General features: G+C 41.6%; 1 protein-coding gene across 2 annotated transcripts in view; it reads left to right on the forward strand.

Annotated features, from left to right (window-relative positions):
• MPHOSPH8 (M-phase phosphoprotein 8) overlaps positions 1-16,024 on the forward strand; it is a 73,719-nt gene that overhangs the window by 41,338 nt on the left and 16,357 nt on the right. For both annotated transcript variants that reach the window (XM_014528125.1, XM_005880021.2), the window contains exons 3-7: positions 4,583-5,428; positions 6,934-7,033; positions 10,929-11,186; positions 15,663-15,788; positions 15,866-15,954. In XM_014528125.1, coding sequence (XP_014383611.1) covers positions 4,583-5,428; positions 6,934-7,033; positions 10,929-11,186; positions 15,663-15,788; positions 15,866-15,954 — 1,419 coding nt within the window. The remainder of the gene's footprint in view (positions 1-4,582; positions 5,429-6,933; positions 7,034-10,928; positions 11,187-15,662; positions 15,789-15,865; positions 15,955-16,024) is intronic.

Raw genomic sequence — 16,024 nt, forward strand, 5'->3', positions numbered from 1 at the left:
CTTAGAGTTGTAGCTCAGAGGCCGGCAAGTGAGGCAGGGAACGTTGGAGTCCTCTGTTACTGAAGCAAGCAAGCCTCATGCTCGCTTCCAGCTGCCTGGCTGCCGGCCGCCATCTTGGCTGACAGTTAATTTGCATATACTCACTGATTAGCCAATGAAAAGGGTAGCGGTCGTATGCCAATTACCATGTTTCTCTTTTATTAGTGTAGTTAGTTAAATGATAATCAGACCCATTATTTTTTTCACCCTTTTTAAAAATACATTTTTACTTTTAAAATATTAAGTAACCTGATAATAAATAATTTAATAAGTACAGTAGAACCTCGGTTTTCGAACTTAATTCATTCCGTAAGGCTGTTGGAGAAGCAGTTTGTTCCAAAACCAAATAATTTTTTCCCATTAGAAATCATGTAAATTGAATTAATTCGTCCCAGACCCCCAAATGATTCTGTTTTAAAAACCTTTCTTAAATACTGTACATGTTTAATACAGTACTATTGAACCTATAAATAAACACTTTTCTTAAATTTATCGAACCACTCCCTACTAGCCTTAAACGAGTCACTGTCAACACTCCTTTCCAGGTTGTCTTTCAGGAGGTCAGTATGCAGCGTCTTAGCTTTTTCACATGTCATTGCCTCCGAAATGCTGTCACCAGCCAAGTGGTTTTCATTTATCCAAATCAATAGTTTTTCTGCCTCTTCAATTGCCTGTGGTCGATCATTGTTTCTTTCTTTTCTTTTTTTTTAAATTAAATTTAGAAGTCAAATCTGTGACCATATATTAGGTCCCCCTTTTCTCCCACCCCCTTCCCTCTGACAACTACCACACTGCTGTTTGTGTTCATGAGTTTGTTTTATATCCCACATATGAGTGAAATCATATGGTTCTTAGCTTTTTCTGACTTATTTCACTTAGTATAATATTCTCAGGGTCTATCCATGTTGTTGCAAATGGCAGTATTTCATCCTTTCTTATGGCTGAAAAATATTCCATTGTGTAGATGTACCACATCCTTTTTATCCAATCTTCTATCACAGGACACCTTGGTTGTTTCCATGTCTTGGCCACCATGAATAATGTGCAAGAGCATTATTTCTTTCACACTATTAGTAACATTAGCACTCTTGATGGCCTCGTTCTGTTTTAAAATTGTGCTAATTGTCCATTTGCCAGCAACAAAAGCAAAAAAAAAACAACAACCCACAAAAATATTCACAGCATGCCCTAGCCGGATTGGCTCAGTGGATAGGGCACCGGCCTGTGGACTGAAGGGTCCCAGGTTCGATTCCGGTCAGGGGCACATGCCCGGTTTGTGGGCTCAATCTCCAGTGGGGGGATGTGCAGGAGGCAGCCAACCGATGGTTCTCTCTCATCATCGATGTTTCTATCTCTCTCTCCCTCTCCCTTTCTCTGAGGTCAATAAAGATATTTTTTTAAAAAATATTCACAGCACAATATCTTGAGATGTTAGCCATAAACTGACTCATACTAGAGCATTTTCTCCTTTGTGACCTGAGAGATGCTTTTTGTCATGCTGATATACAGTAGGAAAGGGTTGTCAGGTAAAAAACTGAAGCTTGTTCAACAACAGAGACATTTTTACCCGTGAACAATTTGGTAGAGAACTGAATTGTTCAAGATGGGAGATGTTCAAGAACCAAGCTTGGCTGTAATCTTTGAAACTGTGAGAATCTCTTATTCCCCAACAACCTATCACCCCATGATTTTAAAATACTTGGATGATTCTTGCCTCAATTAGCTTTTACTGTGTTGGTTGCAAAATATTGATTTTTCTATTTGTTATTCTGTGTTTTTCAGTCTGTGTCTTATAAAGGGAAGCCCTTCCTTCTCAGGGTCAGTACACTCATGGAATCATATTAGTCAGTGTGTTGTGTCCATTCCTGTTGTTATTCATCTTAATGCTAAAATGGTTCCTAATTTATCTAGTGGGAGCCCCTTCAAGCCAGCTCCTGTGTCCTTTTTTTTTAAAAATATATTTTATTGATTTTTTTACAGAGAAGAAGGGAGAGGGATAAAGAGTTAGAAACATCGATCAGCTGCCTCCTGCACACCCCCTACTGGGGATGTGCCTGCAACCCAGGTACATGCCCTTCACGGGAATCGAACCTGGGACCCTTGAGTCCACAGGCCGACGCTCTATCCACTGAGCCAAACCAGTTAGGGCGCTCCTGTGTCCTTTTGATATTCCCTTGTCAGTTTTGACCAAATCCTTGCTTTGCCATGAACTTTTCTGCTTCAGCACTCATTCTCTAGAGGGGAATAGGGTTTAGAAGCCAAGATGTATTCACTGCTACTAGGGTACCATTATTTCTAAGCCCTTTAAGGAAAACGTACATTTTTGTTTTAAATCATAAATTAATATTGATATATGTAATTTCAGTCCATCACTACAATATTCCTCCTCTCATTCACATTGGTCATTGTTCTAGCTCCCTTTTTATACTCTGAGAATACTGGTTCCCATCAACATTATCTGCACTGGGTACAACAATGATTAGGAATTAGCTTCAGATTTGTTACACCCATCTTACTGTAAAATTCCAGATTTAGTTGCAGCGTTTTTTTTTTGTACATACAAAATTCACTGAGGGTGTTCAGTGTTAAAGTTACTTGGGTTAATTATTGTGTTTGGTTATATTATCAATTTGATAAACAGGTTCATTTATTTGTTAATTAGTACCTTTTTCTCCCTGTCTCCCAGTCCATACCTAATTTGAAGTACAGTTGATCCTTGAACAATATGGGTTTGACTGCACAGGTCCATTTATGTGCGGATTTTCTCAATAAATATACCTTTAGCCCAACCCTCCCTATTCTCAGTTTCCCCATTTACGGATTCAACTGTGGGAGTGTGTGGATGTGAGGTCCCACTGTGTATACATTGATATGTGCCATATATATGTGTGTGTGTGTGTGTGTGTGTGTGTGTGTATAAAATCCTAATATGCAAATAGACCAAACGGCAAAACAACTGAACAACCGGTTGCTATGTCGTGCGCTGACCACCAGGGGGCGCGCATAGAACATGGTGGGCATCGGCAACAGGCTGCAGAGTGTGGAACATGGTGGGCATTGGCTGCGGCCAGATGGTGGAGCAGGTGTGCGGGGGCACCAGACCAAGGCAGGGGGCACCAGTTGCTGTCATCGGGGTGAGCCTCTGGTGGTTACTGAAAATTCTTTGCTCCTGCGCACCACGGTCCCGCCCGGCACTCACACCCGCTGCCAGCGCCTGGCGCCAGCCCCGATGGCTCAGCACCATCAGTGGGTGCGAGCGGCAGCTGCCGGCCTTGATTGCCCCTGAAGGCTTCTCCACCTCCCCCTGCTCCTGAGGGGTGATTAGGACAGCAGCCTCTGACAGCGCCGGTCCTGCTTGGACCCGCTGCTGGTGCCAGCCCCAATTGCTCCAAGCTGTCAGCAGGTGCAAGCAGAATCAGCGCCATCAGCATGTAGGAGCAGTGGCAGTGGCAGCAGGGCTGCCAGCAGAGAGGGCTCTGGCGTCCGCGGCGGGAGGGGCCGGGTGGGGGCACAGAGGATGGGCCGAGACCCGCCCCTGTGCCCACCGCAGCTTGGCAGCCCACAGTTCCTTTCAAGGTGCATGAATTCTTGCACTGGGCCCCTAGTTTTATATAATGGACAAGCATCCATATATCTTTTTATCTGTGGAGGTGGGGGTCCCATGGATACTGAAGCATGACTGTAAAGTTTTAGTGGGTTCAAAGTTATATTCTAATTTTTGAGTGTGCAGGAGTCTGTTTCCCCTCCACCCCCCAACTCCTGTGTTGTTTAAGGATCAACTGTATAGCATATCAGTTGTGGAGGTGAGATTTGGATGCCATCTTAGCTCATTCCATATGCAACAGTGAAGTTTAACAGCAAGTTTATGACTATTCTGGGACCTAAAATCTTAAAAAAATAAAACAAAATTTTGTTTGGATTGGTAAATACTTTTTCGGCAACCAAGAAAGTCTGTACAAATTACTTGGTGTTTTGGAGTATTTTGAGGTTCAAATCATGTACAACCCCATTCCCTACCACCACCACCACCAGTACCATCACCATACATAAGACTTTTTTTTTTTGTTTTGAAGTTGTTTTATTGTTTATTATTTTTTCTTTATTGATTTCAGAGAGGAAGGGAGAGGGAGAGATAGAAACATCAGTGATGAGAGAGAATCATTGATCAGCTGCCTCCTGCACACCACACACTGGGGATCGAGCCTGCAACCTGGGCATGTGCTCTGACCGGGAATCAAACCTTGAACTCTTGGTTCATAGGGTTGACCTTTAGTTTCAGATCTTCAGCAATGCTAACAGTTTTGTTCCTCTGTATGTGTTTATCTATTTTCTTAAATTGAGGGTCATCATCACTACCAAGTCTTATTTGCCAAATCAGAGATATAAGTAATACTAAGCAACTTCTGTTTAGGTAAATAATTTTAAGGAGTCAAGAAATTGCTGGGGAGAAAAAAGACATTTCTACCATATATAATTAGTACTACTTTCCAAAAACTTTTGAATTACTATGTTAATGAGTATTTAAATATTTTCTATTTTATAGAGACTATCTTTAAATAATGACATATTTGAGGCAAACTCTGAGAGCGATCAGCAAAGTGAGACAAAAGAAGATACTTCTCCAAAAAAGAAAAAGAAAAAATTAAAGCAGAGAGAAGAGAAAAGTCCAGATGACCTGAAGAAGAAAAAAGCAAAGCCTGGGAAACTAAAAGAGAAATCCAAACCAGACTTGGAGAACTCTGAAATTTCATTTTTTGATTTAAGGACAAAGAAAAGAATTTCAGAAGCCAAAGAAGAATTAAAGGAATCCAAAAAGCCCAAAAAAGATGATATAAAAGAAACTAAGGAACTAAAGAAAGTTAAAAAGGGTGAAATAAGAGATTTAAAGACTAAAATAAAAGAAGATTCCAAAGAAAACAGAAAAACAAGAAAAGAGAAATGTGTTGAATCTCAGTTGGATTCTGAATCAGATCTACTTAATGATCTCCCCTTTCAGGAGGGGGACAGTGAAGATTTACAGTCTGACAACAGAGAAGAGAAACTAAAGATTAAAAGTGGAAAAGACAAAGCAGGGATAGATGCAGCTCAAGATGCTGTTCTAGATAAACACCTGGACAGCCCCGGAAGTGCTGATGAAGATGCTGATGTCAGAGGAAGGAGAAACAAAAAGAAACCCAGAAAGGCTGAGGAACTTAAAGAGAGCAAAAAGCTAGAAAACAAGAACCTTTCTTTAGAGAAGAAAAATGCACATAAAAAGCAGAGGAATCAAGACAAAAGCAGAAGTACTACTGAGTCAGATAATCTGACATCTTCACTGGCCCAGACACAGAAGAGCTCAAGGGTGGGTGGGGAGGAGAGGGGCCTCCGGTCCACTGACTCTGCTGGAGAAGTGAGTACTCCCGGAGGGTTTGGTTGAAGGACTATGTGTTAAAATCTTATAGGATAAGCAATATTCCCATCTAGCTAGCGCTCTTTTGAGTGGTCAGGAAGTTTCACTAATAATGAGGAAACAGTGGAACTATAGCAGTGATGGCGAACCTTTTGAGCTCGGCGTGTCAGCATTTTGAAAAACCCTAACTTAACTCTGGTGCTGTGTCACATATAGAAAGTTTTTGATATTTGCAACCATAGTAAAACAAAGACTTATATTTTTGATATTTATTTTATATATTTAAATGCCATTTAACAAAGAAAAATCAACCAAAAAAGATGAGTTCACGTGTCACCTCTGACACACGTGTCATAGGTTCGCCATCACTGAACAATAGGAACAATTTTTCTCCTGTTAGGGCGTTTAGTGTGCCTAGTAACATTATAGCTTTTCACATCCTACTTCATATTTCCCCCCTGTTGTCTTAAGAATATACCACTTTTTACTCACATAATAGTGCACTGAGTACACTAACAATTAAAAGTCTTTTCTTACAAAAATATATTAAATAATTTGCCCCCTTATTTAAAAAGTTATTTTCCTATGGGTTTTCAAAATGAAACTATTTTACACATTATGAAGGTATTCACATATCAAGGGCTATAAAAATGGTGAATTTTTTTTCATTCATTATTCCCAGTTTTGTAGACTTAAGGAAATTTTTTTTAAGGGAGAAAGAGTTTTGTAGACAAATATATAGTAGTGTTATTTTCACAAAAACTAATACCAGTCTGTCTAGCTATGAGGAAATGGTTAAGAAAATGTTGTATCAATTTGAGAACTATTATATATCCACAGAAATATTAATCATGAGATCAAAAGTACAAAATTTTATGGTGAAGAAAACCATACATACATATGAACATAGTGATGTAAAAATATCTGTGCAATGTAAATTTTTAAAATAAATTTTAAACAACGAAGTTATCTGCAAAATTAGAACATCCAGAAGGTAAGAATGTGCAGAAATAAAAAGTCATGTTTGGTTAGTAGGATTGTAGGGTACCATTTTTTTAAAATATATTTTATTGATTTTTTACAGAGAGAAAGGGGGAGGGATAGAGAGTGAGCAGCATCAATCAGCTGCCTCCTGCAAACTCCCCACTGGGGATGTGCCCGCAACCAAGGTACATGCCCTTGACGGGAATCGAACCTGGGACCCTTGAGTCTGCAGGCCGATGCTCTATCCACTGAGCCAAACCGGTTAGGGCAGGTACCATTTTTTTTGAATTTTCTTTATTTTTGATAGTAAAAAAACCTCAACATAGACTTGACATTGGTGTTGGGTTTTGAATTTGACGTTTTGTAAATTATTGTTGAGGGATAATCTCGCTTGGAGAAGCAGTTTATATGAACAAGATTTAATCGTCAGGGTCAGGTTCTATGGCACACAGAGGTGTCAGTGTCAAGTGGTATGAGCTCTTATATGTTCCTCTTCTGGGTCTTACATGTTTCTCTTTCAGGAGAAAGAGACCAAAAAAAACGAATCCAAAGAAAAATATCAAAAAAGGCATGATTTGGACAAGGAAGAAAAAGGCCGCAAAGAGCCAAAGGGATTAAACAGTGAGTGTTAATACTACCATTTACCATTTCCATATTTTATACAAGGAATTAAATTTACTGTGAGACACTCTCCTAATCTGCTATGTCACAGAACTAAAAATCATTTGTTTATTTTTCAGTTACAGTTGACACACATTATTATATTAGTTTCAGGTGTACACCCCAGTGATTAGACATTATATAACTTATTAAGTGGTCATCTCAGTAAATCTCATAGCCATCTGACACCATACATAGTTATTAGAATCCTGTTGACTTTATTCCTTATGCTATACTTTCCATCCCCAAGACTATTTCATAAAAACCAGTTTGTACTTTTAATCCCTTCACGTTTTTCACCCATTCCTCCAACCCCCCCCTCCCATCTTGGCAACCTTCAAAATGTTCTCTGTATCTATGAGTCTGTCTTGTTCTGCTTGTTTGCTTATTTTGTTTCTTGGATTCAACTGTCGATAGGTACATATTTATTGCCATTTTATTGTTCATTCTTTTAATCTTTTTTTTTCTTCTTAAAGAAAACCCTTTAACATTTCATGTAATGCTGGTTTGGTGGTGAACTCCTTTAACTTTTTCTTGTCTGGAAAGCTCTTTATATGTCCTTCGATTCTAACTGATAGGTTTACTGGGTAATCTTAGTTGTAAGCCCTTGCTATTCGTCACTTTGAATATTTTTTGCAACCTCCTTTCTGACCTGCGAAGTTTCTGTTGAGAAATCAACTGACAGTCTTATGGGAGCTCTCTTGTAGATAACCAACAGTTTTTCTCTTGCTGCTTTTAAGACACTTTCTTTGTCTTTAACATTTTAATTATGATGTGTCTTGGTTTGGGCCTCCTTGGGTCATCTTGTTTGGGACTCAGCACTTCCTGAACTTGTGTGTCTATTTCCTTCACCAGGTTAGGGATATTTTCTATCTTTTTGTTGTTGTTGTTGTTGTTAATCCTCACCAGAAGATATTCAGAGAGTGGAAGGGAGGGAAGTGAGGAGGGGGCAAGAGAGAGAGAGGCAGGGAAGGAGGGAGAGAGAGAGAAACATTGATGCAAGAGAGACACATCAATTGGTTGCCTCCTCCACATGCCCTGACCAGGGCTGGGAATTGAATCTGCAACTCAATTCCCCTGCCTTTGACTGGGAATCAAACCCGCAACCCTTCAGTGCATAGGCCAAAGTTCTAAACACTTAGCCACACAAGCCAGGGCTGTTCTATTTTCAAATAGGTTTTCAATTCCTTATTCTCTCTTTTTTCCTACTGGTACTCCCATGATGCAAATGTTTGCATGCTTCCAAGTTTTCTCAGAAGCTCCTTACACTATCTTCATATTTTTGGATTCTTTTTTCTTTTTGCTGTTCTGATTGAGTGTTTTGTTGTTTGCTTTCTTGTATTCCAAATTGCTGCTTTGATTCTCATCATCATCTACACTACTGTTGATTCCTTGTAAATTATTTTTCATTTTAGTAAATGAACTATTCATTTCTGACTGATTCTTTATTATGGTTTCTTTGTCCTTTTTCATGCTGTTGAAGTTCTCACTAAGTTCCATTGTTTTGAACTCTGTATTTGGTTGTTTGCTTCCATTTCATTTAGTTCTTTATCTGAAGATTGCTCTTGTTCTTTCATTTGGAACTTATTTTTTTGTGTCTGCATATGTTTGTTTCTATGTATTAGAGCTGCTATGTCTCCTGGACTTGGTAGAATAGCCTTTTGTCGTAGGTGTCCTGTAGGGCCCTATGGCGCACCTTCCTGAGTCACTAGAGCTGGGCACTCCAGGTGCGCTCCTGTCTGAGCTGTGTGCACTGTCCTGTTGTAGTTAAGTGTTGATTGCTTTTGGCCTCACTGAGAGGGATGGACTCCCAGGCCGATCGGCTGTGAGACCCTGCTGCAACTACAGTAGAGGAGCTGCTGTGCAGGAGTGGATCCTGTGGAGCAATACATGCTTCAGTGGGGCTTTGATGTCCAGGAGTCTGCCCCTTGAGTGTATCACTTTTGGAGTTGGTAGGGTTGCAATCTGGTATGGTCTGCAGCTGTCCCCTGGATGCACTGGCTGTGGAACCTCCCAGGAAGTGCAAGGTCAGCCACCTGGCATTGAGCTATAGAGTGATCTGCAGATGGCTGCTACTTATGTTGGGCTTGGAGGTACCCAGGAGAGGCAAAGCTGTGAACCAAGGTTGGCTGTTGGTAGTGCTGGGCCTGAGGCCACTTAGCAAGAGGTATGAGATATGCAGGGGCCAGATGCTGCATGTTTGAGAGGTTTTCAGTAAGTTCGAAGCATAAGGCAAGAGAGGCCATTTGTAAGGAAAAGCCACTGGAAATGGCTTGGGTGGGTCCACAAACTGGGTGTGGTAAAGAGTGTGAGCCAGGTTAATGGAGACTCAGATAAGGCTTCTGCCTGCACTTTTCATTTTGGCAGTAAGCTGCCCCCTCCCCTGCTCTTGCCCTCATGACAGACAATTCAGTTCCTTCTCATAAGTCCCTGTTTCCTTTCAAGCTGCTACCCCATCACTGGAGCTTAAAGGGAGTGAGTTGGACTAAGTCCATGCATGGATCCTTTAAGAGGAATTGCCTGGGATTCTAGCAGCCCTTCATCTCCCTCAGCCACAGTCCCTGGTGGTCTTTCCAGCCAGAAGTTATGGGGACTTGTCTTATATTTATTTTTTATTTTTCTGTTAATCCTCACCTAGATTTTTTCCCCCCATTGATTTTTAGAGTGGAAGGGAGACAGAGACGACGGGGGGGAGGGCGAGAGGGGGAGGAGAGAGAGAGAGAGAGACATATATCAATGTGAGAGAGACAAATAAATTGGCTGCCTCCCACACATGTCCTGACCAGGGCTGGGGATCAAACCCGTGACCCTTCGGTGTGCGAGCTGACACTCTAACCATCAAGCAACACTGGCCAGGGCCCAATTTTATTTTATTAATTTATTTTCAGAGAGAGAGAAACATTGATTTATTGTTCCACTTATTTATGCAGTCATTGGTTGATTCTTATATGTGCCCTGACCAGGAATCAAACCTGCATCCTTGGCGTATTGGGATAATGCTCTAACCAACTGAGTTACTAGGTCAAGGCCATACCTCCCCTGGCCATGCCTCCCGATTTTAAACCGCCACAGGTGGGTGTGGGACCAGCCTATTCTGTGTATCTGCCCCTTTTTTGGTTATTATGTCAGATCTAGTGCTTTGCCAATCTTCTTTTTACTTTTATTTTTAGTTAAAAGTTGAACCAGCTGGTGTGGCTCAATGGTTGAGCGTTGACCTATGAACCAGGAGGTCAGGGTTCGATTCCTAGTCGAGGCACATGCCCAGTTGCAGGCTTGATCCCCAGTGTGGGGCATGCAGGAGGCAGCCGATCAATGACTCTCATCATTGATATTTCTGTCTCTCTCTCCCTCTCCCTTCCTCTCTGGAATTAATAAAAATATATTTTTTAAAAAAATTTGTGTGGAGTTTCACATGCATCCGCTAATTTCTACCAGATGCACAGTCAGTGTGCTGGCATGGTACCCTCCCATTTCCCCACTCACCCCAGAGATCATTGTGTACAATGTTAGCTTCAGATTACAGTTGTAGGCAGATGTCTAAGCAGGACAGTTGGTGGTATGACTGGGGTTATTTTGAGGCTGACTGTCTTGTCAAAACTGGGAATGGTTCATAACAGTGGAAAACAGCCATTCACTTTCTATGTAAACCCTTTCTAAGCATTGAGCAGCCAATAGAAAGACCAATTGAATCAGCTTCATGGGTTTGATAGTACAAACCTAATGATGCTTTAGAACCAAGGTAGATATTAGTAAAAATTAAGGAAATACCTGTTTCTTTAACACAAACCCAGATTTTCTTTTGATTACAACAGAAATTGTGGTTCCTATTCATTACCATTTTTATTTTTTTCACTAGCATTTAAGGAAATCAGAAATGCATTTGATTTATTTAAATTAACTCCAGAAGGAAAAAATGATTTTCCTGAGAATAATCAGAAAAGAGAAGAAACACCACTGGATTGTAATTTTGCAGAAGATCATAAAACCAAGGAAAACAATCAGGTACTTAAAGAAAGGAGAAATACAAGAGATGAGACTGACACATGGGCATGTATAGCTGCAGAAGGTGATCAGGATGTTCTAGATGGTATATGTCCAGCCGACGAGAATTCTGGTGAGTGTGTTTGCAGCAGTTTGCATATTTTCTCAGGGCTGTATGATTTCACTCACCTCATTTTTTCCCATTGTAACTCAAGATCAGAAAATAAAGGCATAGACGATTTTGTTTCAATTTCCTGAATAAACAGCTTTTTATATTGAAAACTTAGGCCATTCTGTGGTTTTTAAATTGACCACACAAATATTTTATAAGTCCCTATGATGTGACCAGCACATTTTGAAATTGTACAAATTTCAGGTATTCTGCCTTTATCACTCTTGCCAAGTAGCGTGATTGTATACCTAATGGATTTCTTTCAGAAAATTATCAAATGCAGACTTACTTATATTCTATCCTTTTAACTTTGCAGCAAATGACACTTCCTAAATGGCATGTTTGTAAATGCCCTCCTGATGATGTTGGGATTGGCTGAGGAGGGAGGTCAATGTGTGGAATATTGGGCACATGGCTGTGAGGGTAACAGAAAGAGTGCAATATATATGTACTTATAACTAGGACAGAATAAATCTGATAAAACTATCATTTGAATCTTGAAACAGTTGAAGAGAATGTTAAAGAATATATGGCAGAGTGGATAGTCTGGGTTGCCTTGTTACTACAAAACAGTTAGGCCCTGGGTATCAGGTAAATCATGCTTTTAGATGCATTAGCTTATAGGAAATTGGGACAATTGCTAGGACCTATGTATAGACAAGGGAGAGGAGGAAATGGCTTGCCCCGAGGCCAAATGCCAAATAGCAGCTCTGCTGTTTGGGATACCAGGCAGTGAACACACACAGTAGATGTTGGTTTGTACCCTTGGGCATCCCCAGATGACATCTGAACCACCCTTTACACAGAGGGCAGGGAGAAACTGGAAGGCTGCCACCCCAAATTGGTAGTTGGCAAGTAGAATAAGCAAGGGACTTACATACGAGGCTCATCTTGGGAGACTGTGAGGCAAGTAGATCTCCAAACTGCCTGCCAAGTCTTAAAGTTTATAGAGAGGCCTAAATGATGTTCAGTCATGTGTTCAGTCCAGGTGGTCTCACAATACCTTCTGCTATCAAGGCTGCATCCCTGAAGTGGCTCCCACTGTGGGAGAATGGTGGTGAGGACATACATTCTAGGTATGGGAGGGTTGAGGGAACCTCCAGTTGCCTATGATGTTCAGTCGATGGTCATGTCCTTTGAATGACCTCTTCCAACACTCCACCCCTTGTGACTGGCTCTTACAATGTCACATGCCTCCTCTTCCACAATGTGCCCTTGAGGGGTCAGCATGGGTTTTCACAGCATGGAAGTGGCTCATTTGGCCTCTCTCTGGTTGCATTGGAGACAGACACCACAGCCACAGTACAGGCATATGCAAGCAATAACAGGTTAAGACAATGATTCCCAAAGCAAGTAATAATTTTTCCTTTAAGCCCCAAGATCAGAACCACTGATTTATTAAGTCTGCTAGGCTAGGGGTCAGATCACTCAGTGCATTCACTTGTGTCCTCAATGTGATACATTAGCAGACTAATGGTGTGAACACATTGTGTTTGGACAGTGGCACAGGTCTGCCTCCTTGTGAGGCAGTAGTAATGTCCAAGCCATCCTGCTTCAGAGGACAGCTTTCTGTTAGGGACTTTTCAGTATTCAATAAAGATGGGCTTTGTTGGCTAACATTCAAGGCTTGGGTGAGCTTAGTGTAGGGGCTTTCTTGTGTGTCATAACATCATCCAGGGCAATGGAGGGAACAGAGATGGTGGCTGAATGATGGCATCCATGGGAAACCGAATCTGGCCTTGAGGAGAGGGGGGTTGGCAACTTTAGGAACTTGACCAGGACATGTATACCATCCATGTCAGCTGGAGCACACAGGGTGAGGAGATGGACTGCTGGGAGTAGAACATGCCAGACAGGGACCCCCAGCTCATCGCCTCTCTGTGGTGCATGTTTCTTTCCAGGTGCTTTTCCACGGGTCATCTGGCAGAACAGCAGGGTCCCAGTGTAGTTCCCCTCACCTGGAATGCCAAGTCACCCTCATCCCGGTGGGACATCTCATTGCAAATTCCTATAGATGATGGATGCCTCTCCCAGGTGTGGGGGGGGGCTTCATGTTCTTAGCAGCACAGCACTTTGGTCCACAATTCGAGTCAGGGCAATGACTGTCTCTTGTGACTTATGTTCCTTTATGGCATGAGTGGGGAACCTTTTTTCTGCCAAGGGCTATTGGGATATTTATAACATCATTTGCCAGCCATACAAAATTATTAACTTAGAAAAATTAGCCTGCTGTATTTGGTCAAACATTTAATTAACTCACCCCTAATCCCTTGGCAGGGCCAGACCAAATGATTTTGTGGGCCGGGGCCAGGCAGGCGTTCCCCACCCCTGCTTTATGGCATTAGGTACCTCAACAGGGGTCCCTAGTCTGTCATATGGACAATGGGCCCTACTGGCTGATCATTCAACTGTATGGAAGCCTGAGATAGTACTTTAGCCCACCTTGGTAAGGCGGTTTACCTGGTAGTAACGTAATCTGTGGCTTTACTACTCATTCCTTTCTACCAGCCCTATTGCCTGCAGGTCATAAGGGGGATGGGCCTCCAGTCAGTGTCATGTTCTTTTGCCCAGTCTAGCACACTGTGATCTCTAAAACGTGACCCCATCACTGTCTTCTCAACTTCTCTAATCCTCTAGTAGTGGCAGCCTGGTTTGCATAGCAACAGAGAATAGCTTTAGTTTGCCCCACTTGGAGGGAGGGGCTGATACAATGAATGTGTGGCCCCCAACTCCTGTGGCAGTTGCCCTATGAATTGTTTAATACTGTCACTGCATTAACAAGTCACTATTTCTGGAGCGATACTCCCATCCCACCCAGGCGCTGTGGTGGCCACTCCTGTGTACCTATCTGCTGCATCCACTGAAGGGTCAGCTGTTAGGGCCTCACTTTCCTGATTGCCAGCGGGTGTCAGTGCCTCATGTTGGGATGTGGAAAAGTGAGGAGCCTTAGGCTCTTGCAGGTGGATTCAAATGTCTTTCCACATGTCCTGACCCCACAAAAGCTCACTCATGATCGTCCACCTGTGGCTTCACACTGTCTGAGCCGTAGGGTCAACCCCTTTAGAATAGCCCACCTATTAGTGCAAAGTATTAATGGCCAGGGCTCTTGACTGATCATCGGCCAAGCTACTGAGTTCAGCCCACTGGCTGCTGCAGGCTCTCTTTGTTTCCATACAGACAGTGTTGTGTTGGGTTGAATAACAGCTGTAACCCCACTGGACAGGTTGCCCAACTAGACCATGTATCAGGCATCAGCAGTAATCGCCCCATGTTCTGTTGAGGCTGCTGTATAAAACTATAGCAGGAGATAACAGCACTTACCTGGGCATGTTCAGACACCTCAGAATCAGGTCCTTGCAGATTTAAAAACCAGATAGATTCATGGGGAAGAGAGCTCTTGATTTGGAGCTCTGTGTTCTGTTACTTAACAATCCTGTAAATTAGATGGCCTTGTCTCCATTTATATGGCCTCTCATTTGTATGGCCTCCTCAGTGCTTCCTGTGGTTTGTGGTTTCCCACAGTTTTGGGAGGAGGTGGCTCGCTTTCCTCGACGGTGACCTCACAGGTCATTATAGTCTAAATGCATTAATTCACAGAAATAATTACATAATCCTTATGGAGTGTTAGCTGCTTTTTCTATTCAGAGAGGGAGGTGCAGTGAGTTCTGTGACTTAAAGTCACACAGCTAACAGGTAGCTGGAGTACAGATCTAGGTGTGTCACTCGAGGCTGTGCTGTCATGTCTCCATGCTCAGTGCTGGTTCCAGTTGAGAGCTTTGGGAGAAGTGTATTTGCATTGCTTTTACAAATTCCATTTCTATGGCAAGGTTAACTGCCTAACATCTGTGTCATTTGAGGAATTGGTTTTAGGTAAAATCCTTTAACTATTTGTGCTTTTCAGTCATTTTTAATTTCTCCCAAATGAGTTATGCTTAAGACTCACTGAGTCCAGGGATCAGACAGCTGAGACCAGCATTTGCTTAATGGTGGTGGTGGGGCCTGGAGTACACTCAGTAGAGAGGGCTTTCAGGAGGAAAAGTGTGATCTGAGTCTGGAAGGATCAAAGGGCATTTACTGTTATTTACACACATGTCTGATTTACACATTTCCAATGATTGAAAGCAATGTACAAGAAGAATGGCCAAAGAAAGAAATGTTAGCAGTTCCTCTTACTCTAGTTTCTCTCTTCCTTTGAGCTACTTAATCTTATACTTACAATTCATATTTTACTATTTTATAATTAATAGTTTACCAATTTACCTTTAAGCTTTTGAAGCACTGTAACTTCTAAATATGAGTAGTTTATGTTTACTCGCCAAAGAAAATCAGAAATTTCATTGAAGACTCAGTTACATAATGACATATGTTAAAGGTGTATATAAAGTTTTGGTTAAGTCAGTACAGAAAAAAGTATTTTAAAGCCCTTCTGTGTTCCAGATGGCAGACAGCAGATTTTGAGTCTGGGCATGGACCTGCAGCTGGAATGGATGAAACTAGAAGATTTTCAAAAGCATCTTGATGGGGAAGATGAGAACTTTTCTGTAACAGATGCCATTCCAAGTAGTGAGTAGTGTGGGAGTTATGAGGATCCTTTTCATAAATCTAGATACAGAAACCTAATATCGTTTCTTTCATTTTAGATTTATTGAGAGATGCTGTGAAAAATGGGGATTATATTACTGTGAAGGTTGCACTTAATTCAAATGAAGAATATAACCTGGACCAAGAGGTAGTAAATATATCTTTGTAAAATCTCATGAAAGGAATATGTAAATTAGCTTTTAAAATAATTGTTTTCT

This window comes from Myotis brandtii, unplaced genomic scaffold (genome assembly GCF_000412655.1).
Source record: "Myotis brandtii unplaced genomic scaffold, ASM41265v1 scaffold62, whole genome shotgun sequence".
Taxonomy (NCBI): Eukaryota; Metazoa; Chordata; class Mammalia; order Chiroptera; family Vespertilionidae; genus Myotis; species Myotis brandtii.